The sequence below is a fragment of the Amphiura filiformis genome, chromosome 1 (assembly GCF_039555335.1).
Source record: "Amphiura filiformis chromosome 1, Afil_fr2py, whole genome shotgun sequence".
Taxonomy (NCBI): domain Eukaryota; kingdom Metazoa; phylum Echinodermata; class Ophiuroidea; order Amphilepidida; family Amphiuridae; genus Amphiura; species Amphiura filiformis.
Window position 1 is genome coordinate 50,214,271 of NC_092628.1, and position 26,915 is coordinate 50,241,185.

Consider the following 26,915-nt stretch of genomic DNA (forward strand, 5'->3'; position numbering starts at 1 on the left):
TATAATGATATGCATAAAATGGCCTCGTGCAGTCTGAGGCTTTGACATTTTACTATTTGGTAAAATGATTGTTACCATGTTTAAGGTCTCAGTTCTGATTTGGATGATTAACAAGATTTCACTTCACAGTTATGTGCACCTGTTACAGAAAATGTCTGAAAATCTTTCTTAATTATGAAAAAGAGAGGAAAATGAGTAACAAGAGGGAAAAGCTCATTACTCATTATTTTGTATGAATTCAAATTGCTGCAGACTGTCTTAATTACTTGCAGTAGTATGTGCATGTTAATTATGCACATGATCATAACAATATGTGACCCGCTCCCACAAAACCAGACATAAGTCACTAATTTTGAAAATTGAGTTTTTGATGTCATTATTTAGTATAGGTCTTCAGCTTTCATATGATACCAAAATTATGTTGCTGGGACATGTGGTCCTCATTCTACGATCTTTCAACAGGAAGGGGGGAAGCAACACATAAAGAAAAGGCAAATGCAAGAAAAATGACCTCAGTAAAATGACATGTTAAGGATTTGGTTTGGCTCAAAAAATACTAGATTTGGGTGCTTTAGACGTAAAAGAATATTTAGATTGTAATGGTAGGTTAAAGTATACATATAAGGAATCAAAAAATAATAACAACTGAAAAACTAAATCTGCAAGGTTTTTCACCCCTTTCCAAACTTTGATTCGCTGTATCTCGAAATGGCTGAGTACGACTTACGGCAGGTTTTATCAGAGCAGGTCACATATGCACTTATTGGAAATAAGTCCAACATATTACTTCAAGGGGCATTTAACTAAGAATGAGATTGATTATTTTATTCTTACAGATATTCAGAAGAGACAAGGAAGAATTTTGTAGCCACCCTGGATTGGCTTCATGAACATGCTTGCTCTAGGTCCTATGGATTAGGTAAGTCCACCTACAACCATGGCCAAAATGTGTTGGGACACTTATGGAAAACGTACACTATAGTATGACCTTATTTCCGTTATTATTAACGTGATAAAGTGGAGGTTTCTTTGGTGTCAAGCCTAAACACTTTCCTAACACCCCAACCTCCCCTTCCCCACCAATCAATGTTGGGTGCCACAAGGCTCGTGTGACCAAAAAAATCGAATTCAACATTGATCGGGGAGTGGGGGCTTATTTACATTACCCTATCAAACCGTCCCAACACTTATGGCCAGCATTGTCTCTAAGGTACAAAAAATCAAATTTTAAAATGTGTGTTTTGGCCCATATCTCCTCAACCATAGCTTGGATTTTCATCAAATTTTACATGAAAACGGAGAAACTATTTATCTTTTCACTTATATAAAAATTATTGCATTTTCCTCATGTGATTTAGGGATACGGTCACGTTTTATACGCAATATCATGTATTTTACAGTGCGTTCTGAACATTATTAGCCTATGCCAACTACGTATTTTGCGTAAATGACGTTTTATTTTGAAAGAGTAGTGATTTAATCGCCAGAAATACATGATATTTGTTGACAGGAATTGATTGAAGTCTTTTAAAAGAGTGATTTTGGGGAAAAAAAATTTTAGACAAAAAACAAACAAACTTTAATCATTTTCATCGTTTGCATCAAAAAGCGTATGTGGTATTTACAACTTGAGTATATCGTGTAAATATAATCATAGTCGGCAGGAGTAGGCTTAAATTACATTTTATGACTGAAATTTATTAAAGCGCTTTCAAAGAAACTTATAGTAAGTATAGAAAGTAAAATATAGGTAGACATACAGAAAAAAAGAAGGACGGACATTGGCAAAAATTAATAGAACAGACGAATATAATATGATGAAGGATATTGTAAAATAATAACAAAAAGAAAAGAAAAAAGAAATCTAAATAAATTCAGGGGCTCGAACCCGTGTCCACTGCGCCTGTGGCAGATGCTGTATCCATTGCTCCAGAGCTGTGTAACTTCAACAGGCTTAAACTATAATATAATGCTATTCAACATGCATGTATATAAATATCGCTCTACACGATATACAGTCCAAAAATACATTTTACGGCATTTGTTTCATTAACTGAATATTTATCATATAGCAGGTGTTGGCTGACATTGTGCTCCACATTTAGTTCAGTTTTTGTCCGGATAAATGACTACGGGACAAAATCGGACGGTATACATCTTTAAAGAGTAAAGAATTTTAATATAATATTACTTTCTTTTTCTTTTTACAATATATAAAATATTCAAAACTGAAATTATGTGAAATGTCAAATGCCGATAAATATTCAGTTAATGTGCCGTAAAAGTTTGTTTGACTGTTTATCGTCCGTAGAGCGATATTTATATACATGCATCTTGAATAGCATTATATTACAGTTTAAGCCTGTTAAAGTAATACAGCTCTGTGGTGCAATCGATACTGCATCTGCCACAGGCACAGTGGACACGGGTTCGAGCCCCTGAATTTATTTATATATCTTTTTCTTTTCTTTTTGTTATTATTTTACAATATCCTTCATCATATTATATTCGCTGCTCTATTAATATAAAAAATAACATAGCACATAAAAAAGTAATTATCATAATATTACACATAATTTCTAAATTAGAATTTCATCATCTTCAGAAGATAGCAAACATCATTGACTATTCACCTTCATATCCTATTAGACTAGTCGAGTTTCTGCTGAGTAATAGAAGTCTTAGGTGCGTTGTTTTAAAGTTAAAAACAGTCTCTATGTTTTTAAAGTCAATTGGCATGATTGGGGTAGGCTGAATCAACAAACGTGGATACCATTAACAATTGTAATGTTTTGACATTATAATTTGCATAAAAACAAAATAACCGCCAAAATCATCAAATTAATATTTAAAACTCTGATAACTTTGGTAGTCATTTTGTTTGATGCAAATTAGCAGGTCAAAGCATATAAATTATTTTTGGTATCCGTGATTCATGAACTCAGCATACCCAAACTGACTTTTCATAGATACCACTTTAAACAAAAAATGCACCTTGATGGCTTATGCCCCTTTCCAAGAAATTCGACTAGTCTATTACAGGCATAGGCACACCTTTTGGATCCAATGATGATGATTATGATGATGATGATAATGATGATGATGATGATGATGATGATCACCACCATCATCAGCATCAGCAGCAGCATCATAAAGACCTAATAATTGTATTTATTTCCTTATTAAACATATTTATAACTCGCGTATACCATTATGCGCAAAGCTGAAACCCTAATGCACGGCATAGGTCATTTAGATAATACAATGCCTCAGTGAACCGCTCAATAATTCGATTCTTCATTGACATTTGTACACGGAAGGTGATTTCGGTCACGGTATGCGGCTATAATAAAAGAGAATCACTACTATCTCTTTATTTAGATTACGAGTGCATACCGTGGGTTCCAGACTTTCTTACACTTTTAGAATATATTTTCTTCAAAAAGGCCTGGAATACCGTTCTTCTATAGCCAATAAGACAATTTTCATGTCCTAAAAGCAGCGGGTTAGTTTAAACACTTTTATTAACTTCGCAATAGCTTTTATGCCCCAAAATACTTCGTAATGTTACTTGATGAACCTATTAGCTCACTTGATAAGGCGTCTGTCTTATGCTCAAAAAGTCTGAGTTCGATTCCTAACGATTTAAAATTTTTATTTTTTGGGTTTTTTTTTTTTTTTTTGCTTTCTTATTAAAATTACCAATTTCGCACTTTTCTGTTGAAATGAAAATATGTAGGATTCTTATTTTCATAAATAACATCACAAATAAAAGCAGAGTGTCAACTGAGCTAACACACAGTACTTTTTCATCCATTATTGTATGTAATCGAAATTAATGCTAACAAGTTGATTTACTCCGTTGCTTCATTTGTTGCTTCATTTGTGGTAGACTGCGGTAAATTGGGAAAACAAAGTGTGCATGGGTTCGATTCCTTTATTTGTTTTTGATCACGAGATGTTGTGATAACTTTTATTTTCTTCTATAGCTGTAATGTAACATTTTAATTGGTGGAAACAATAATTTTCCATTTTAAAACCCAGTTTTTGACAGTTAAAGTGACGAATAGTGAACTTAGACAGGGCCAAAATATCATTTTAAGACATTTTAAGTGACCAGTCCCTAAATTTCAAATGTAGCCATCCAAAATTTTTTGGTAAAGCCACATGATAAGATCTCTAACTGCTCCAAATTTGGTGTCAATATCATATTTACTTTTTGAGTTATAAGCAAAAAACTGAAATTAGATGATTTTTTTTTTTTTTTTCAAATACAACCATGGCCAAAATGTGTTGGGACACTTATGGAAAACGTATACTATAGTATGACCTTATTTCCGTTATTATTAACGTGATAAAGTGGAGGTTTCTTTGGTGTCAAGCCTAAACACTTTCCTAACACCCCAACCCTCCCTTCCCCACCAATCAATGTTGGGTGCCACAAGGCTCGTGTGACCAAAAAAAGTCGAATTCAACAGTGATCGGGGGAGTGGGGGGGCTTATTTACATTACCCTATCAAACCGTCCCAACACTTATGGCCAGCATTGTAGATACATTAATGAGTTGTAATTATCACTGCAGCCTTTAAGTTACTGTGAATTGTTACAGCAACATCTCTTTAAAAGTAGTTTGTTTTAGTTATTGAACATTGTCCCAAATTGACATGTTAAAATACTAATGGAAGTTTGTTTTTGAATGTGGATTTGTTTTAGGTCCCCGTACTTTATTAATCTACATGTACTCCCTTATTTCTATATGTATTACAAGTGTTGAAAACATGATCAATCAAAATAACATGCAACAATACTTGCATCGTCATGCCTGCTATAAGCTAGGCAAGCCCAAATTTGTAATGTATTTTTGCTGAAGTTTTATATTTGATGCAAATTCCATTACAAATGTATGTGGTTATTTTATCTGACAACTTGACATTATTAATCTGATTTTATTTAGGTACAAAGATGCCGTGGGACCCCCAGTACTTGATTGAATCCTTGTCAGATTCAACCATCTACATGGCATACTACACTGTATGCCATCTGCTACAAGGAGGAATTGTTGATGGCTCAGGCAAGAGTCCTCTTGGCATCAAGTAAGTTGGCTAAATAACAGCTCAAATTTATTAATAATGTCAAATACCTTAAATAAGTAGCTGGTGTCCTGAATTAATACTATAACTTAAATATATAAGGTGGCTTACTTTTTATATCTTCAAAATAGAAATACACTTTGTGGACAAAATGAGACCTTATTGAATGGATCCTATTTTTATATTACTTGTGGTGCGAAGTCAAAAATACTAGCAAATCAAAATGCAACATAGGATCCACAAAATTTGTTGATTAATTTTGTAAACAGTCCTATAACTAAAAATTATGTTCATTTCAAGAAGACTATGTGTTTCATTTAGAAGAAGCAGGCTTTTCAATAACAGTTAAAACTGATGGATACCAATTATTTTGATACAGCCTGTAGCTTTTATTCTACCATAATTTGTTTGTAATAGAATATGAGTGTGTATGCAATTAAAAGCTATAATTGTAACTTTGTTCCTGTAAATCTATATTTCTTTCACAGAGCTGAAGATTTAACTCCAGATGTATGGGATTACATCTTCTATCCATCAACCTCATATCCATCAGGTGCCAAGATCCCCAAAGCCACCCTTAACAAGCTGCGCCATGAATACCAATACTGGTATGGTGTGGACCTGAGAGTGTCTGGTAAAGATCTTGTCCCCAACCATCTGACATACTTCCTATACAACCACTGTGCTGTGTGGCCCACAGAGCCTGAGAGATGGCCACAAGCTATACGTGCTAATGGCCACCTGTTGTTGAATAATGAGAAGATGTCCAAGTCAACAGGCAACTTCCTCACATTGTCAGATGCCATTGAGAAGTTCTCAGCAGATGGTAAGTGTTTTGATGGCATGTGGATATACATTGTGTATGGTTGCGAAATGTTCAACTAATCAACTGACACAGTAACTGACTCCCTGTCTTCTCGCACCCAGGCTTGGAAAAAATGTGGAAAATGGGAAGCTCCTTCCCGGGAAATTTGGAAGTTTGGAGGGAAATTATGGTCCTTAAACAAAGAAATACATAACAATTTGGAGGGAAATTTGTCTTTTTGAAGGGAAATTTTGATCATCTTCCAGGGAAATTTTCATTTTTTTTCAGCCCTGCTCGCACCTCCCTAGACATGAATTTAATACCAATGCTAAATCGGTACAATCCCAAAATAATCAAGTTATATGCACGGAATCCTACAAATCGTTTGTGCTTATTTCAGTATCACTAGTGGTGAACCCATTTGAGCCATGCATCCATTGCCAGGGTGAAGTGATTAAAGATTAAAGTAGTGCCAAATTGCTGAGACTGGCTGAGTCCTAGGGACCATTTCACTAAACTTTTAAACCTTTGTAACTCAAGTAACTGTTTGTAAAGTTACAAATAGCCAATACTAGACATAACTTTACGAAGAGTCCCTGTAGTAAATCCCTCTTACTTACAAAGTTTAGTGAAATGGACCCATGGCGCTGATAATGAGCTATTTAATATGGCTGTAAATATTATGATATGAATCTACAAAATTATATTATTTGGCTATTACCTAGTGAAATATTGTTATTATTCATGTCTACTTTAATAAAATACTCATCATCAATTTTGTCTTCTCTTCTGTGATATTTATTTGAATTATCATTGCATGCTACAGGTATGCGCCTTGCCTTGGCCGATTCAGGTGACTTGGCCATTGAAGATGCCAACTTTGTAGAATCCATGGCTGATGCTGGTATCTTATGGCTCTACACATTCCTTGAATGGACAAAAGAGATGCTGGAGACACAAAGTAGCCTGCGTACCGGACCAATGGATTCCTTCTCTGATAGAGTATTCATCAATGAAATGAGCTTTGGTATTCATGAAACGGATAAGAACTTTGGAAACATGATGTTCAAAGAGGCTTTGAGGACAGGATTCTTTGAATTCCAGGTGAGGTTTTTGGTGTCAATTTGGGAACAGATATGAGGATTTTTATGACATGATATGTATTTCAGAATCGTATAATATCATACTTATTATGAGAAATCTAAATATATCATGTCATACTTGCCTAAGCTTTGTCCTAACATATGTTATACACTCTTCAAAAGAATTAAAGGATCAGTTGAATATAATCAGCATTTTTGAAAACATTGGATATAATGATAATATTATTAAGTATTAAGTACCCCCTTAAAGGATCAGTTGAATAATAATCAGTATTTTTGAAAACATTGGATATGATGATAATATTATTGCTAAATGTGCTTGATCTTTCATTACATCACTTGCTCCCTAAGTTGTATACAAAATTCACTCATTACAAATACCTGCTATATGAGGCTAAAATTTCGATTTTGAAGCCATTTTTCAAACGTCACCACGGTCAAGGTCAAGTTACATATTGAGATGGGTTTATGTATTATTTGTGAATTATTATTCAACTGATCCTTTAATTCTTTTGAAGAGTGTATTTTTACTATGACTTCTATGTATATTTTAACACGGCCACATGGAAGAGCAATTTTATAAAATTTGACCTCTGTCATATCTCAAAAAGTGAAAACGTCTATACAGTCAGTCGTGAGCACGGTCGCTAATGAGCTGAATCGGCTAGTTGTGAAATGAGGATCTCGAAGAATCTCATGGTTTCTCGCTTCGCAATCCGTGTACAATAATTTAGACAAAAACACGCTCAGCACTGGCTGACCTGAAAGATAAGGTATATACTGTCATCTGTTTTCTGAAAAACATTTCAAAATTGCTTCAAAATTGCTAAGGAGGCATGTACATTTAATTCTGTGACAAAAAACGAGACCAAGTTTGCTTTATTTTTGTTGTTTTTGATCATTTAAATGACACTAACTTTTTGTTCAATTTTTCCAAATTGAAAACCTTAGGCGACATTCGTCTACCTCCCCTCCGATTTACCTAATCATGAACTTTTTTGACTTCATTTTCACGTAGTTCACATAATTCCGCTTCGTTTGGTATATTTATAGATATGTGTTATTTAGATTAAGTGTCTAAATTGTTCTTCAAAAATGATGGAAAAATGCAAATTTTACCGAATTGCAGGCCTTTCTCGTGGTATTTTTTAAGTCACCTATCAATCAACATTCGGGTTGTACGCCCTAACACAAATACCACCGGCGCAAGCCATGTTAACTTTACATGACGCCGCTATGCAAGTGGTGTACAGTGTGATACGCGTTTAAGTTCGCCACAGCATAAATAAGTAAACAAAAAGTTTAAAAAAAACCTGAATATTTTCAAAGCTCATTTCATCTTCGCCGATAACTGTCTACCTCCCGGGTGATTTACGCTAATTTGTACAACATTTTCGTGGCATTTGTGTACAAAACCGCTTTTATCTTTCATATTTGTGATTTTTACGATTGTGTTATTTAAATTACAAATACAAAATTAAGTTTAAGTATGATGCTTTTTTTCCCAACTTTTTACTGAAATTGTTTAGTTCAAAACACACGTTTATTTTTCATCTAAATATTCTTTGATTTCCTTCTTTTTTTTGACATGCAAGTTCACTAGTTTGGAATGCTAATTTGAGAGAGTGATAATTTTTCGTGTTAAAATAAAGAAATTAGAGCTCTTCAAACAGGGAAATGTCATGGGCTGATTGTTCTCGAACCTCATTTTACCTTCCCAAAAATGTGTCTACCTCCTGGTCGATTTACGCCAATTGCAATGCGGATTTTTCGAGGTATTTGTATTCAAAACCTTTGTATCGGTCAGATTTTTGAATTATACTGAATGTGTTATTTCAATTACATGCAGAAAAATGGAATTTAATACTGTGTTTTTCCGACATTTGTACTGAAATGTGCTAATTCAAAACACACGCTATTTATTCATCCAAATAAACTTGGATCTACTTCTTTTTTCGCAACCTTCAAGTTCATTGGGTTGGCATGATAATTTGAAAGTTTCGTAATTTTTCGTGTTAAAACAAAGAAATGGGAGCTCTTCAAACAGGGGAATGTCATGAGCTAATTAGAATGCATAATTGGCCACGGAGCATTACGCGCACTGGTTGTTATGCATATTTACTTTCACACAGAGCAGCGTTTGAGCGTGCTCACGACTGACTGTATATTAAAGCCCATTTTGTGGAGGATGGCGGTCATATAGAGAATGTTAACAAAATAATCTTGAAATTCTAGGAGAAAGATTAGGGAATTTTAGCTGAAATGTTAAAAGTTAATTTTTCTTGTTTTGTAATATTAACAGGCTGCTAGAGACAGTTACAGAGAGAGATCGTTAAATAACATGCACCATGATCTTGTGATGCGTTTCATTGAAGTACAAGCTCTACTTCTAGCTCCCATCTGTCCACACTTGTGTGACCACATATGGGCTCTGATTGGCAAGGTAAGTTGACTCTGTTACATGCTTGAAACAAAATGTGAATGTTCTCAATCATCCAGGTAGATATCAAAGCAATACCGTAGAATTCCGTCTGCAAGCATATATGTTCTAAACAAGGTATTTTTTGACGAAAGAGACAAAAGGCAAATACCCTCCACAAAACATTACAATAGATTGGTCTTATAATGATACGTGTTTGTACAGCTCCCTATATCAGTAATATAGTTGTTCAAACTCCAAGTAACATTTTTGTGGAGAGTGTCTGCCTCTCGTATCATTCGTCAACAACCCTCGTTTAGAGGCATATATATGCTTGTAGACAAGGTTTTACGGTATATTAAATCTGTTCATCTGGACTGACTTTCAATGGCAGCGGTATCAGGTCTCAGTTTGATTGACATCACAGGGTCGCTGACAGATATTTGAGATTACCCAATTACCCAGATCCGACACTGGATGATACAAGCCTTTACAAATTGGATATATTTAACATTATTTATTAATTTATGCTCAATAATAAATAATAATAATACAATATGGTTTCACTTGAATACTTGTTTCACAAAACTACAAACACATACTATTAACTGCAAAATAATTGAACCCCTGTTCCAACGTGAAATTCAGACCTGGAATTAATCTGTAGTTTTATTATCACACCAAAGATCAAAGTACAATGTTGCCTTCTTCTACTTGACAGTGTGACATCACTGTCGGAGGTTCTACAGGCATACCTGCATTGATGCGTGATATTTTTTTGTTTACTATATTGCGTCGAAAGAGAAAGGTAGACAATTTAGTCAAAAATCGGCAAAATCAAAAGAGTTGTTGCTTTGCAGAGTGGTTGATTTCTTGCATGAGTGATGGTTTATTCTAACTGTTGTAATTGCACATCATTCCCCAATTTGTTCAAACTGAAAGTAGTTTCAGTCCAACAAAATACCCAAATGCCAAATAACATTCTGTAGCCCAATGAGTCTACACTGAATAGTTGTATCAGTGGGACATGCACCCTCTCTTGAATAACTGCACAATTAACATGTAACCACAGTCCTGTAAATACTTATAGTAAAATTAATAAATACTGCGGTTTACCGATCTTGATTTGAAAGGTTGTGGCATAGTTCCCTTCCTCAATTGACTCTTCCATAACGTCAATCAAACCTTGTCACTTGTCAATAGTTTGTCGCCTAGCGCCGGCGATTTTAGGAATATTTTACAATTTTAACCTAAAAATATCTAGAAACACCATCGGCAATTTCAGCATGATTCAAGATGGCCGTCTTCATAGCGAGCACATAGCGATAAAGTGTACAATTTACACCGGAAAACAAGGCAAAATACTGCCAAAAGTATAACCCCTGAAGGCAAATAACATGGAAAGTTGGCGAAATACAACAATGTAGTAGGTAAAAGATAAGATTTGGCATTGCATTTTGTTGAAAATACATTGGAAATGGCCAATATTTTGAGTGAAAATGAGCTTCCCTGACGAAGTTTTACTGGTCCATTGCCTGAGCACTATGTCGCCATAGACGAAGTTCTGTCGATATGTTGACATAATTCACTTCGTCGACAGGATTCCGACAGAGGACCTGTCGACGCCGGCCTTATTGGCGCCAGACCATTTGTTGACGCGATACCATAGGCATCAAAATGTAAGTCCAGATGAGCAGATTTACTGTTTTGTTTACTTCACTAAAAACAAGTTGTATTTGCATAAAATGATGTTAGAATCTTGATTTTCCATCATTTTATGTGACACAAAATTTCGATATATTTTTAAATATGCTAATAACTGAACCTAAAGCAAGGGTATCAACACAGGATAGTTACATATGAATTTTTACTCAGAATATTTGAAACTGGTTCTGGAAATATTACAGTGGAAACTCTTTAATACAAAATTTGTAGGGCCACAAAATTTAGTTTGTCTTATCAGGATTTTGTCTTATCCATCACATATGTGACCGTACAGCACGAATGAGCCTTAAATTCCCTAAATTGTATTCTGAGTTACAGTGTAAAATGTGCATGAAGGTCATATTCATCGCTACCTCTTGTTGGCGTGACATGTATCTCATTATCCTATTGTTGAAGAGGATAATAAGCTTCTACAGTACAAGACACAATGACCCTGCCGTGTCACGAGTGATCACTGTGGTACCGCTGCGTGACCGATCGTGGCGTGAGTGAGCGTGAGTGGGGGTGAGTGAGCGTGAGTGACCGTGAGTGAGCGTGCGTGGTCGTGAATGAGCATGAAGCCGCTCACGAGTCGTCGGGACAGTCAGCTGCTGGTGAATTTCGTGATTTTTCCTGACCTCGTGGACCGCGTGAAAGCAATTCAGATTTACTACCCTAATCTCGATTCGATCGCAATCAATGACCGCAACGGTTTACAGTTATATTCAACGACAATGCAACCCAGGCCTCATGGGGGGAAAAGAAAAAATTTTCTTGGCTTTAATTTACTGTTTGTTGTTATGTGGTTTTCATCTCAATATCAAAGTTCAAGTTGCGTGTACCCCGGCATCGAGACATCATAATCCACGGAGTCGTGGAAGCATCGACAGTACAGTCTAGTCCAGTGATATATAGATGGAGGCCAGCCGCGCAACCCCGGCCAGCTGAATGAGCGGTAGCGTAGCGAGCCTAGATAGCGGCCCGATGCTAGCGGGCCAGGTAGCCAAACTCTTCAGTCGTAAGATATATTTTCGCCGTGTTGAATCTCCAGAAACTCTAGGAATGCTAAAATTAAATTAAATTAAATAAAAATGAAAGCAGTTTCTTAAAAGTTCCTATTGGTGATTCGATCCTTGAAGGTTGAACAATAATTTGAATTCGATCGACACATCGTGTAGGACTACCCGCTTTAAAAATCAACAAGAAGTTCAACTTGAAACATCAAGGGATCAAGTTGAAGGTAAATTTATTTTGATATTTATAGACATACTTCATGTGGGCCTAAATTATCACAAGACTTGCCTATCTTGCACATTTCTTACCTTAAATTATATTGCTTGTATTGCTTTAAATCAGGCAAGACATAATATTTGTACGCTTTCAGCAGTGTTTTTCAGTATTTTTTCAATCGTCCGATGACGGCATTTTTCTTGTCAGATACTTGTTATGCTTGTTCTCCATCTCATCATGACAACACATGCACACCGATGGTATAGGGTCATTAATTTATTTTTTCCATTTTCCATAGACCCAAGACTGTTGCATTTCATTTCCATTTTAAACGTAGTCATCGTTTTATCTTTGGTACATTGTATCCTATGTCCAAAAAGGCGTCACATGGATTGAGTCAAGGATCAGTGATGGTATCCCTTGCGCGATCCATGGACATTGCCTAGAGGTTGATTCAATGTAATCCCAGCATGCAGTATGTTATTATGTGCAATGTAATAAAGGAGCCATTTCAACACCATTTCACATTCAAATTTATGTACAAAATAAGAACCAGTAGTTTTGATGGAATATTCATCGCGACTTTTATGTTTTGAATTGATAATTGGGTACAGGTAATGTTTGGGGATACATTGCTACCAAGAAAGTTAAAAAGTCGTGTGTTTTTAAAACAATTTTAGCTATTTTAAATGCTTGGGAAAAGAAGGTGGAACCAGCAAAGTTTTCTTGCACATGCATGCATGCAGACACATAGCTTATCTGGTTGTATAACAACCTTGACCAGCAGGAGCCCAGTGTGATGTTTTCTGAAAATAACCATGTGTTTCTCAAACATGCTGTCAGTGGCTGCAATGTATTCTGGGCTTACATTTAAACAACCTCTGGACATTGCCCTGCACTGCTGCTCGCCTGCCCGATGTCTACCATGAGCCGAAACATCATCTTTCTTGTTACTAAACCTCACACGAAGCCTATCGGAGATCAGTGAAAATCAGGGTGAAGGAGGCAGCGTTGTTTCGCCTTCGTGCTGATATTGTTCCAAAAAGTTCGCATCTTTAATATTCTGGCTGACTACACTAGAAAATGCAATTCAATGAACACAGCCTTGACATAGATCCCGATAAGCGCTCAGCGCGGCGGGACCCGCCAGTGCAGGGAATCCCAATTCACTATCATTCAGGTACACCATCGCAAAAATGGCTTGAAATTTTGAAATGTACCCCGGGAACTTGCAATACATGTACAATTAAGTACCATGGCAACAGCTGGAATATTGCCAACAAACCCATACCATTGGTACATGTACCATGCATCGAGTTGTAACCATGGTAACGCCGGGCGGTGGTCTTTGTGGTCGATGTCTGGTATATCATGGGTATGGTATAGAAGTACATACAACCCGGGACGTACAACCAATCACAGTGTGGGAAACGAGTTCATATTATCAGGGGCTATGCAATAGTTATGAGGGGAGGGGGGGCTAAGAATTTTTCGGATTCACTTTACTTCCAATAAGGCCAAGTAAAATAAAAAACATGTTTCACGTCCGGGTTTTTGAAAAAAAGGAGGAAGAGGGGGCTTTTTATTTTTTATCGCAAAATCGGTGTAAATGCCCATAATTAGAAGCTATCTGTTTTAGCGTGCGTATAACAATAAATAAATAAATTTTGGATTTATAAAGCGCCTTTCTCCAGATCTTAGAGGACTCAAAGCGCTGTAATTTCGCTGCAATGGTGAATCATCACAATCAGATCGCATCAACTAGGTTGCTGCCGAACGGCGCACACCTATCCGCATTTGGATTGTAACATCCACCAATTATCTGTGCAGCTCCCCAAATTCCATTGGGTGAAGGAAGTTTTTGATAACCAAACAACTAATCACCGATTTTTGCGATACAGGAGGAAACCGGAGATCCCGGAGAAAACCTGCGAGAGCGAACATGGAATCGGGATAAACCAAGTGCACATGAGTCCTTGGGCCGCGCCGGGGCTTGAACCCAGGACCTCAGTGGTGCAAAGCGAGGGAATTACCGCTGCGCTAACTCGCCCTCCCAATAATGCCTGGAAAAAGGAGGAGGCCTCTTTTTATTTGTTGTTCTGAGAGATAGGCCCCCTCTAATTATCACAAAACTTTATAAAAGTGTTTCTTGTGTATTTGCAAGGCTATAGAAAGTTATAACTGAATTTCAAAAAATAAAATTAAATTAAAGAAACCTCAAAAAAGGAAGCGGAGGGGACGTGAAGCATGTTTATTTTTTTATTTGGCCTAATTTTTCCCAATCCCATTAGAAATCTATTCCACCATAGGCGAGATCTCGGGTGGGCTAAATATTAAAATTTTACTTTTATTGTTAGTTAGGACTTCAAGATTAGGATTTAGCTATGTTTCATTTGGCAAAACAGGATAATATTTTTTTATTCAAAAAAATAGTTCAGTATTTTTCTGGAATGGGGAGTACACAGTGGCGTGTAGCCAGTTTTTCGTAACGGAGGGGGGATGGGATGGCCACCTTGCTATATTTTTTTGCCAACGGAACTGCAGTTGTAAACTGTTGACTGCGATTTTGGAGGGCCCAGAGCTCAAGAATCTAACAAAAAAGGGAGGAAGATTGCAGTGGCGTGCACAGACATTGAAAGTGGGTGGGGGGTGGGGGGGTGCAGGTTGTTCACTTCCCGAATGGAGTCTGATTAGGAGCAACTTTGACGTTTTAACTTTTTTTTCCCGAATCCCCGAATGACCAACAAAAGTGGGGGGCATCGCCTAACCCCCCCTTGCACACGCCACTGGGAGATTGGGGTGCAGAAGAAACTTTTCAAGTTCCAACAAATTTTCACCGCACGCTTAGGGGCTGGCATTTTCTCGGAAGGGGCGTGGGGTTCCAAATTTACAAAAGTCAGCGCCAATAAAATTGCAACCCCTATTTCAAAATAAATATTTTATGACCTCCCCCACCACCACTGATACACCTTACCCCCTAAACAGGCTTAAATCACACTATCTGTGGTCATCTTGTGACTCCCTACATTTTGGTCATCAAAATATAATGACCACCCCCCTATTTTTCTTTCCAAATATTGATGACCCCCAGTATCTTTGGGCCTCCCCCCTTCCGACGAAAATGCCAGCCCCTTTATATACCAATATCTGTTTCCCCTCCCTCTCGCTGCTCCCCCTCCCATAATTCCCGATACCGTCACTGCGGATAAAACATTTTGATATTGAATTTTAAAAGTCAATGTCAAAATTATGTTTGTAAACACGCACACCTGTGTTGTCGGCGTTCCGTCTGGTTACCATGGTTACATGCACATGGTCCCCAACCGCTCCCCAATATGATAGGTTATCAACGGGTCAAGTATGTTATTTACACGCACTCTGATTGGGGATTTTCCTGTGTTGTCGCGGTTTTTTGCCACCTAAAAAATCTATTGGGAGATAGGAGTCGTCCGTACTATTGAGTTTTCATTTTTGAATATCGATATTGTTACTTGACGTCTTTCATTTTGTACCGAAAGTGTTTAATTTTCTTCCCCAAACGTTTCCTCTGATCGTATTAACTTTATACCAACATAAAAGGTTGCCATATAGTTTAAGATCTAGCTAAGCTGGAAGAAACCGGTTATTAAACGGTTCGAAGAAGGGAAGTCCCATCATTGGTAGGTACCATGCATCGAGTTGTAACCATGGTAACGCCGGGCGGTGGTCTTTGTGGTCAATGTGTACAGCCGTCCGGGACAACCGATGTGGGAAACGAGTTCACATCAGGAGCTGTGCAATAATTATGAGCCCGGGGTGGTGAGAAATTTTGGCCAGCCGGAAGGAGGGAAAACAAAAAGGGAGGTCATCATAAGGGGGTCATTGGGTGAGAGGGAGTTGAAAAGTGGGGTCAATGTGGCGCACATCCCCGTCACCCATTTTAGTGAGTGCTCCCGGGGGGTCGTTAAACCTCTTGATTTTTGTTCTAGCGTATTAAAGGAGTATTTCGTGATCCTAGCATCCTCTTTTTATGACATTTTTCAGTACATATCCACGAAAAAAGCATATTCCCAAAATTCAAATTTCGCGATATCTTTGCTAAACGAATTAATCTGCAAGAAATATTTTGTACATAAACATTATGTAGCCCGAGTATTCCAGTGATATAAAAATTTCAACTTTCTTTGAGAAAAGTGGGGGGATGAGGCTGTGGATCACGAAATGCCAGTTTAATACGCACAAACTACGATTTCGGAGGTTTAAATAATACTACAATTATTGGTTTTATGTCGCAAAAAAGTCATATTTCGGATATTTACATATGATCTCAAAAATATCTGTTAAAAACACACACACCAGGAATCAGGATGAAGTTAAATATAGCTCACTATGGATGATGGGTTTCAAAATTTAAACAAATTTGTCTACCGACCGACTCAATTCCCCAAGAGCACGTGAACGGAATATTTTGTGTATATAAAAATAAAATATTTTACCAACCGACCGACCCATATTTTTTAAAGGATGTGAGTGCAGGATGCGGTACAAAATACTTCATTGTCCGCGATGCGGTTAATGGTGCTGCATCATCCGACGGGATTTTCTAGTAAATACCATTTGATTTGCGTGCTTTATCCAGTAGCTGGGACAATAATTTTCAGTTTGGCCCGCTTTTATCTGCTTTCAACAGCAGGTCATCAAAATTTATAATGTTAAAGACATGCGTGTTTAGTCACGTTAATTAAATCTGAGCCTCAAAGCTTGTGAGAAATTGAAAACCTATGCGGAATGCGTTGTATTATTATTATTTTATTATTATTCATTTATGTGTCAGTGCAGGCTTGCGACAAGCATTATCTGCAGAAAGTATCCAATATCTGTTGCAATAGTAGACAGATTAAGTCACTGCTGCAAAATAAATTTTCTCTTCAAAACTTGTTGAAAATTTAAAGGTAAAATAGGAAATTGTAGTTTTATTTTCACTTTTTTGTTTAGAAAAAGAAATATTATAACATAGTTCGTCAATAAAATTTCAACGTAAAGTAATAATTATTATCTTTAGTTTAAGATTGTATGTTATTTTATACAAGACAAAATAGGTTTAGTTCTCTTAAGATAATAGCAACATTATACAAGGCTAATCAGGAAATGAAAGAAATTACAACATGGTTTTTCAATAAATTAATGTCAAAATTGTACAAAATAATCAAAGTCCGCTGTGATAATATTAAGATAATATTAAGAAATTATGATGTTACATTGTATACTTGTACTTGCACAAGGTTCATCAATATTAAGATGTCAACATGAAAAGATTATTTTTAGTTGTTGGTACACAAAAAATTTTTTGGTCGACCAAGATTACTTAAGTTTGGAGCTTTTCAGTTCCTGGAAATCGTTTGTCGGGCTTTTCGCTTCCTCTGTTTATTAATGACTCATTCTAAAATGTGCTAAATGAAAATGAAAACATTGTCTGCGATATATGGTACTTGTGGTAGGCCTACAAAAATACTCAATTTCGGCGATGCGATACAAAAATACTTCCTCATTGGTGCTCCGTCACCAGAAGGAATTTTCTAGTAAATACCACATTAGTTTGCGTGCTTTATCCAACAGTTAAAATGGTTCAGTTGCTGGGACAATAAATTTTCAGTTTGGCCCGTTTTTATCTGCTTTCAACAGCACTGGTCATCAAGTCTTTTGTGATATATAAAACTTGTGTGTTTAGTTCTTTGACTCTGAGATAATAAGTTCTCTGACTCTCTGAGATAATAAATAGGGCCCGTTTCACACCAAATGGCCACTTTTTGGTTTTTGACTTTGGCACATGCTTTGGGAAAACATGCAACAGAGTGATCATTTGGAAAGGTTGCAAGATAAATGTGAGTGTTTTTTATACTTACATTCCTATAGGGTCTACCTCAACTATCTTAATAAAATTCTATGTCCTTAGATTTTAAGAGATAGCCAGTCCCTAAAGGGTCTAGAGCTGGTATACCAGTTGTCAACCAAAATTACATCATCTTTTGTTTGAGGCTGCCGTACGTTAAAACCTTGTTCTACCTATCAGTTTGAGTTGTTTTTGTTGAGATATTTAGTAATGCTTTTCAGTCATATAGAAACTTTTGAAGAGCCTTTTAAAAGTCTTTAAACACCATTAAAAATTAATGTATGGATGTGACCTTCAATGTTCACATTAGTATACCTTCATCATCCTCATATAAAAAAGACAAAATTTGAAATCAATGATGATTAATTAATAAATCAGATACACAGATGGGCAAGTGGACTACGGAGAAATCTAGGACCGAGACAACACATCAGCGTACGTTTTGTTTTTTGCCATATTGGAGCTTAAAGGCCCTTTCAGTGATTTCACAGGAACATTAAAAAAATGGAAATTTGTCAGAGTTGCTTAGAAATAAAGAATAAGTCTACAGAATTTCATTAAACCACTTTTCCCTGAATACATCGACAAATTAGTCAAAAAACAGAAGTTTTAGAAAGGTTTTCTACTTCAACTCTGAGAAAATCTAAATTGATTTAAAACAGACGCTTTTAAGCTACAATTTTGTAGTAGAAAATAAAATAAGCAATTAAAGGTCACCGAGGCAAACTAACGGTCAATTCAAATATGAAAAACAGTTAAAATTGTGTATTTTGTTTAAAATAGTAGCTACTGATGTAATAAAGTAGTAGAAACAATACGCAACGCGCGTGTTGGTACGTGGAGAGTGAGCTTCTTTCGATCTCGAGTCGGACTTTTTGTACTGTCAGTATCAAAAGTCCAGAATCATGCAAATGCTCTATTTTGTCTAAAATACACGGCTTTCGACCGAACCACTAGCAGGCTATGTTAGCACATCTATGCCAATTACAAAGGTACCAAAATCTGAATTTTGATGATTTTTACGATCGTCCGGATGAGCAAATCACTGAATGGGCCTTTAAATAGTGACAATGATGCAAAAGTGCAACAATTTCAAGCAAAGACCGCAAACATTTGCACTATAATTTAGGCTAAATTTGCCAAATATGAGGTCAATTATGGTCAGAAACCTATATACGGGCGTCAACAATTTTACTGAAAAAGTGGACAGTTTTCATTTTACTTGGGGGCTACAGTTTATTTAAAAGATTAAAACTACAAAACTAGACATGTCACGGGGATTACATTTGACAGGAATGTGCCGCTGGAACTATGAAACCCTACTGATTTGTTTACTAAAGTACCTAAAAAACCACGGCTGATTTGATAGTTTTTGATTTTTTTTTTCAAATCGGGACCCATGTACAGGGCCAGGGATTATTTGCCTAAAAAACGGCTGATTTCACACAGTTGACCATTTTGGGATTTTTTTCTCAAATCGTGACTCATGTTTGGGGTTTTCAAATAAGCGACCCATCAGAGCGGCACATCCCTGTATACCTTATACCATTTCCATGCTTATACCGGTCCAGGGGGGGGGGCATTTGACACTTCCATTATGGATATGCATCATGTGCCTCGGGATAGACCCCCTATTTCAAACCGGCTTGTACCCAATGATCCCCTTTTTGTGTTATTGTCCTACCTAATACCCAATGACCCCCTTTAAGAAATTCCGGTAAAGATTCAGGTACTCATTGACCCCCCTTTTTCTATTTCCTGCTTTTTGTCCAAATTTGATTTATAATCCCGAACAAAATTCAATATTCAATGGCCAACCACAACAGCCTTACATGAGGTATGGAGTTTACTCTGGAATGTGATGTGGTGCGATCGCATACACGTGGTATGATACTATATAGTACATGATGACTGATGTAAACAATAATAATACCACCAAAGACGTCAAAATACATGTACCGTACTATTTTATAGAAAGTCCACTCCCAGCTCCCAACCCGCATTCGCCATTTTCAGCTGATCTAGACAAGTTGTAAAATATTAAAATGTGCATTTTTATTTGACAAACTTGGGTGATTTTGTTGATTTTCATAACAATATTTTCAATTAAAAAAAAAATCAATGAAACACGATTTATATTTTGACGGTTCATAAAATGAAAGAGCTTTATAATTTAATTATCAAGCAAACAGATCTGCAGGAAACCCTCCAAGTCATTTAATTTTGTTCACTAATACTTATTTCCATGCAACATGCAGTGAGGTAGGGAGGGAGGGAGGTGTGAGTGGCCTGTGCAATAATTATGAGCACGGGGTAAAAGTTTCAAATTCCCTCCCCCTCGGCCTGCCAAAAATGGCTTCCCCTGCCTGTCAAAATTCTTTGCATATGATATATTTGAACGCTTATGTAGTGTTTTCCTAAGCCTTTCTAGAGCGTGTTATTTGAAAAGTGCTCCGTAAATGTGTGCAAAAATTACTTGATCGGCCTGCCAAAAAATTAATTTAAAAAAGCAAACAGAATTATAGTGTTTTGATCATTAAGACTTAGGTTGATCAATCATTTAACATGTAGATTATCAATTTTTTAATAAAATCAGTAATATTGGAAAATGCCACATATACCGGTATTTCCATATTTTGTTAATGTAATTTTATGCTAAGGGTCGATCACTAGGGTCATTTGGTGTATTGTGAATGGTGAAACCAATTGCCCACAACCACCTGGGCGCATTCAAAGTGTATCACACTGGTGCTCCTTCAAAAGGACGGGAATTCCCGGCAAACGCTCAATTTTTATGATGGATGATTGCGTCATTATGTAAGGGATGACAGCTTTACTATCACTTAGTGCCATTCAGTGATCCCAGCGAAAGTGTATACAAATTAAAATTGTTTATAAAAGTGAAGGATAAGTCGTTTAAATTGTCATTAGGTGTTTTTGAAATGAAACTTGGCAAAAAACAAAGAAAACAGCAGTATTGACGAAGTTGAAGCCCAAAGTCAAAGGGCCTGTGCAATAATTATGAGCATGGGGGGTAAATTTGTCAAATTATTCTCCTCCCTCCCTCCCTCTCGGCCTGCCAAAATGACCTCCCCCTGCCTGTCAAAATTTATTTGCATATTTGAACGTTTATAAATGTAGTGTTTTCCTAAGCCTTTCTAGAGCGTGTTACTTGAAAGGTGCTCCCTAAATGTGTGCAAAATTACTTGCCCCCCCTCTCGGCCTGCCTGCCAAAAAATTAACAAAGCAGACAGGATTATAGTGTTTTGATCATTAAGACTTAGGTTGATCAATGTAGATGTAGATGATCAATTTTTGATAAAATCAGTAATATTGGAAAATGCCACATATATTTCTATATCTTTTAATGTAATTTTATGCTAATGGTCAGGGTCATGACAGCTTTACTATCACTTAGTCCCATTCAGTGATCCCAGCGAAAGTGTAAACAAATTGAAATTGTTTACGTTTATAAATTGCTTAAAAGTGAGGATAAGTTCAAATTGTCATTTGGTATTTTTGAAATGAACCTTGACAAAAAAACAAATTGACGGTTGAAGCCCAAAGTCATAAAAAGCGTGTGCAATAATTATGAGCACGGAGGGGGGGGGATTTTCAAATTGTTCCCCCCTCACTCTCGGCCTGCCAAAAAATTCCCCCCCCCCCTGCCTGTCAAAAATTCTTTGCATATTTGAACGTTTGTGGAGTGTTTTCCTAAGCCTTTCTAGAGCGTGTTATTTTAAAGGTGCTTCCTAAATGTGTGCAAAATTTTCCTTTCCCGCCCTCTCTTGGCCTGCCAAAAAATAATTTAAAAAGCAAACAGAATTATAGTGTTTTGGTCATTAAGACTTAGGTTGATCAATCATTTGACATGTAGATTATCATTTTTTAAATAAAATCAGTAATATTGGAAAATGCCACGTATATTTCTAGATTTGTTAATGTAATTTTATGCTAAGGGTCACTGGGGTCATTTGGTGTATTGTGAATGGTGAAACCAATTGCACACTGACACAACCATCTGGCTCGCATTCAAAATGTATCACACTGGTGCTCCTTCAAAAGAACGGAAATTTCCGGCACACGCTTAATTTTTATGATGGATGATTGCGTCATTATGTACTGAAAACAGCAGTATTGACGAAATTGAAGCCCATATTTCAAGTCAGAAGGGGTGTAATAACTACGAGCACGGGGGTAATCTTCAAATCGTGTGACAAAATTGTTCCCTCCTCCCTCCTCTTGGCCTGCCAAAGTGGCACCCGCCAGTCAAAAATTCTTTGCATATTTGAACGTCCCTAAAAGCCTTTCTAGAGTGTAAATTTGAAAGGTGCTCCCGAAATGTGTGCAAAAATCCCACATATAATTTTATGCTAAGGGTCACTAGGGTCATTTGGTGTATTGTGAATCTTTACACCCCCTCCCTAAGTTGACCCTCCCCCAGGGATCATATAATTATTGCACATCCCTTACCAACATAAGGGTAACCAATGTCCAATTTTATTCTATTGAGTTATAAATCTCATAACTTTTTATCGAGTCGGTAAATACAGGATTATGCATACCGTACATATGTACGCAAAGCAATGCCTTTTCTTGCTTTAAAATTATGAATAATATATGATCACGTGACCCACACGGCCGCAAAGCAAAATACTATCCAATGAGATCGCGTAATGGGTTGTTTCCTATATGTGACCGTACGAATGAGCACAATTGTATTCTGAGTTACAGTGTAAAATGGGCATGAAGGTCATATTCATAGGTATTTCAATTTGGTGCTACGTGTATCTCATTTAATGAGGTACACGTAGCACCAAATTTCAATACATATGAATATGACCTTCATGCCCATTTTACACTGTAACTCAGAATACAATTGAGGACATTTACGGCTCATTCGGTAATGTACGGTCACATATAGGATCTTCCCATTCAAGCAGTGACAAAGAAACTATGGGACAGTGATGGTCGATCGGTCACAGATATTTTATGATTTGGTTTATTATAAACACAGTTGTATTACATAAAAATGTTGTCAGGAATGTTACGGTATTTGTAGCTTCTTTATTATTTTATTCGGATATCATGCCATTTCGCCCGTGGGAAGATCGATTATAAAGATTCAGTGGCGAAGCGTGAGTCATCCTATTGTGGGGAGGGGACCGGGGGGGGGGGGGTACTAAGTACAAATAGCCATACGGGGACGTGCGCCGCAAATATGGGTAGCATTTTCGGCCTTTTGGTGTATCAATGACCCCTATTCCTAAAGCCAAGTTTGGTATATGAGTGGGACCTTTTTTTAATTTATTTTCAATTTTCTAAAAATAACCGCCCCCAATTTTGTCAAGTCAAAATTTCGAAGTTGTCACAAAAAATTTGGGAAAATTTGTAAAAACTAAGACAATATGACCTGGTTTAAATTTGGCCAAAAATTTTGAATTTTGGTATATCAGTGGTCCCCCCGGAGACACGACCTGATTTTTTTTGGGGGGGGCAGGGCTGTCAACTTCATGGCGTGAAACAGAGGCGTACCGGGATTTCATTTCGTAAGAAAGTGACCCAATGCGTGAGACTCACGGCCAATGCGTGAGAGTTGACAGCCCTGTGGGGGGGGGGGGGGGCGGGCCCCCGGGAGGTGGTCGGGTTTTTTTGGGCAATATTCCTATGAGATTTTCTAAATATTCAAATCGATTGGGGTCAACCACGCGTGCCCCTTTGCCAATGGAAAGCTTTGCAACAAACTTTAAATACAAACAATGATATTGTCAGTGAATTTCAAAACCTTTTCTTTTTTTTGTCTTCATGTATTTTTATTATCAAAACAAAGATATCACAGAGAAATCACATGGAAAATTGATTAGAATGAACTGGAAATTTAAAAAAAATCTTTTCTTGTATCATGTACATGTATCATGCAGCCTCTTCCAACTGTATGACAAGTAACCACATGTTGTTGTGGTATTGTATACCATCCTATCCCGAGTCGTCATGGTGACGGCGGACATGGAATGTGGTACAGAGCATAGACCCTGGTCGCTAACCCCCTGACATTTTCTACAAAACCCTCGAAGTGCACGTGCACCTGGATTTCAATGGACAGGCCCGGCCGGCCCGGGCGTGGGAATATTTTAAATTGTGGGAGTGACAAGATTCAGAAGATTTACAAGAAGTGTGTTTCAAATGAGGACAACTGGTGAAATGTTTTGAATGATCTTGTTGACATGGGAACTTTGCCAAGCAATGTATCTTCTCTTCCACCAACTGTGACCTTTTCTTGTTTCTTTCTTGATCACTCACACACACATACCTGGAATAAATAAACAAATAAGGAGATATCAATGATACGAAAATCTGAAATCGTGGAGTCGTGTTTGAATTTATATCCCGGGATATTACCGCCTCAAAGAACAACACGGAAAGGCCTTCGACGGAAGGCCATTTCTAATGAAACGGCTATCGACTCTGGCTATCAACATTACTTTCTGGAATATAATTTTACAATTGCAGCTTTTATTGCCTATTTTGATGATATGATAGGTTTAAATTAAGGTAAGATTTTTAAGCCATGTATTCAAATTCCATGGAATTTGTCGCCTCGGCATGCTACACAAATTTATTTGTGATGATCAGTGATGATGGAATACAACTAGGCCTATGTAGGCCTAAACGATGATTTTATGGTGAAAAACGTAGAAAGTGAAGAACTGAAAGCTTCATAATGAAGCGGCGCGGTATGACACTTGCATCGCTGTTCAATAGCCCGGTTCTGTCCGTATCGCTGGAATGAGCTCAGCTCGGGTGATGGATGAACTCGGGGTGCAATTTGGTTTCATGCTTGTACTTTCTCTCTTCAACTCTGGTATTGTCAGGATAATCTGGGGCATGGCCAAGCACAGCAGATAGAAATTTTGTAACGATATTTTGTAGCGAATTTGTGAATCAATATAATCCCAATACTGAATATTTTCATCTCAATGTTCTTCCATCAAGTCCAAGGTGTTTTACTGTTTTATTTATATCTCGCTAATGGTCTTCATCTCATGCACAAAGTTATACATTTTTAGTCAGTCAGTTACTCAATTTCTATTTGACATTTTTATGAAAAATACAATAAAAACAAACTAAAAAATACAAATATTATTTCAACGTGTACATGTACGCTCTACAATACATAACATTTTAAATAGGTCTAATGCCCGGTATGCAATTTCGCATGACCGCCGAGTTGAACCATATGAGAAATTTTGTGAATATTTCCGCATGATGTTGTTTACTAACTTTACTTTAGAAAACTTTTCTCCAAGATAACGGGAATTTTGATTGGACATATTTACGCAACAATTACGTTAATCGTCATCTTGTTTGGTTTCGAGTACAAACACAACGATATTGATTTTGAGACAAGAATTCACAACACGTTACGCGACGCGACCGCACGCGAGACCACGGGTAATTTGCCAACTTGTATCTGAGACAATAGTCTCAGCTTGTATCTCCTCGACCAACATCATGCCTCCCAAAGTGCTCATTTTATTTAGAAAGACGATCATGTTTTGGTGTACATGTATAATTTGGTAAATCACCGTCAAAACGAGCCGTAAGGCCATGTTAAGCACTCGTGCTCCGAGAAAGTTTCGGAGCTTGCATCACCGGTTTTGACACTGTACGTCAAAAATAGCGATAAAAACGTGAATTTTGGAACAAAATATAACTTGTTCGATGAAATAAAACTTGAGGTATGAGGTATAGTTAAAAACATGTTCCACCTTGATGAGCATGATGAGAAAGGTTCATTTGATAAATCAGTAATATGAACCTTAATATGGCGCGGCGACGGTGGTCTTACAGAAAAATCGCTGAAGCCCGCGCTGAAGTGACCACAAAAATTAATTGCATACGAATTGAACATTTAATATCATCCATATCTCTAAATCATGAAATGCCATCACGGTGGAGGTACAATGTACATACCAATTTATCAAGTTTATTTGAAATCAAGCACAAACAAAATCGAAATGGAACTTGACGTTTGTACTGGCTTCGGAGAAAGGAAAATAAAATACCCCGGGAAAATACAGAGCTAAGCATGGTCAATATCGTAAGCAAAAGTATAGACCGAGTCAGTCAGGTATCAAACTCATGGAATAGGCATATCTATATAAGATAATATTTTGTTGTAATAATAATAATGTAACGGTCTTTGCTCGACACTTCATAAACAATACATCAGTTAACCGTGCGAAAAAATGTATCGATCAATAAGATGATAATAAGCTTACCAAGTGCAATCTTGTTGCCTCACGACCTTTCATGCTTTATAAATAATATCACGAGCCCAGGCTCACGAGCTTTCACGCCAGATCATCATACCGATTTTGCTGTGAGCCTTAAAATATAGCCGTCACGAAAGCTCACGAAGCATGGCAGTCACGAGAGATCACGAGTGAAAAGCCAAGAAACATCGTGATTCACGCAAAATATTCACTCGTGATCACGCGTGTGGCTTGGCAGGGTCATTGTGTCTTGTACTGTACCTTAGATGGCTATAGAATTTTTAATAGCTCTGGTCTTTGTTTGCTTTGGCTAAATCCTGTTCAAGTGGTAGGTTACCAGGCATTGTATTTTGTATAGACATGTATAACCAACAATTCAACAATGAGAGAACTTTCTTGAGCCTCGTTGACTTGGGAAT

At 37.1% G+C, this 26,915-nt stretch overlaps 2 protein-coding genes across 4 annotated transcripts in view; both read left to right on the top strand.

Annotated features, from left to right (window-relative positions):
* The window catches only part of LOC140148359 (leucine--tRNA ligase, cytoplasmic-like), a 70,540-nt gene that overhangs the window by 31,264 nt on the left and 12,361 nt on the right, over window positions 1-26,915 (top strand). For all 3 annotated transcript variants that reach the window (XM_072170288.1, XM_072170295.1, XM_072170301.1), the window contains exons 12-16: window positions 837-919; window positions 4,955-5,093; window positions 5,579-5,916; window positions 6,722-6,999; window positions 9,301-9,441. In XM_072170288.1, the coding sequence (XP_072026389.1) occupies window positions 837-919; window positions 4,955-5,093; window positions 5,579-5,916; window positions 6,722-6,999; window positions 9,301-9,441 (979 nt within the window). The remainder of the gene's footprint in view (window positions 1-836; window positions 920-4,954; window positions 5,094-5,578; window positions 5,917-6,721; window positions 7,000-9,300; window positions 9,442-26,915) is intronic.
* The window catches only part of LOC140148402 (aspartate dehydrogenase domain-containing protein-like), a 316,009-nt gene that overhangs the window by 17,104 nt on the left and 271,990 nt on the right, over window positions 1-26,915 (top strand). The gene's annotated exons all lie outside the window — the stretch shown is intronic.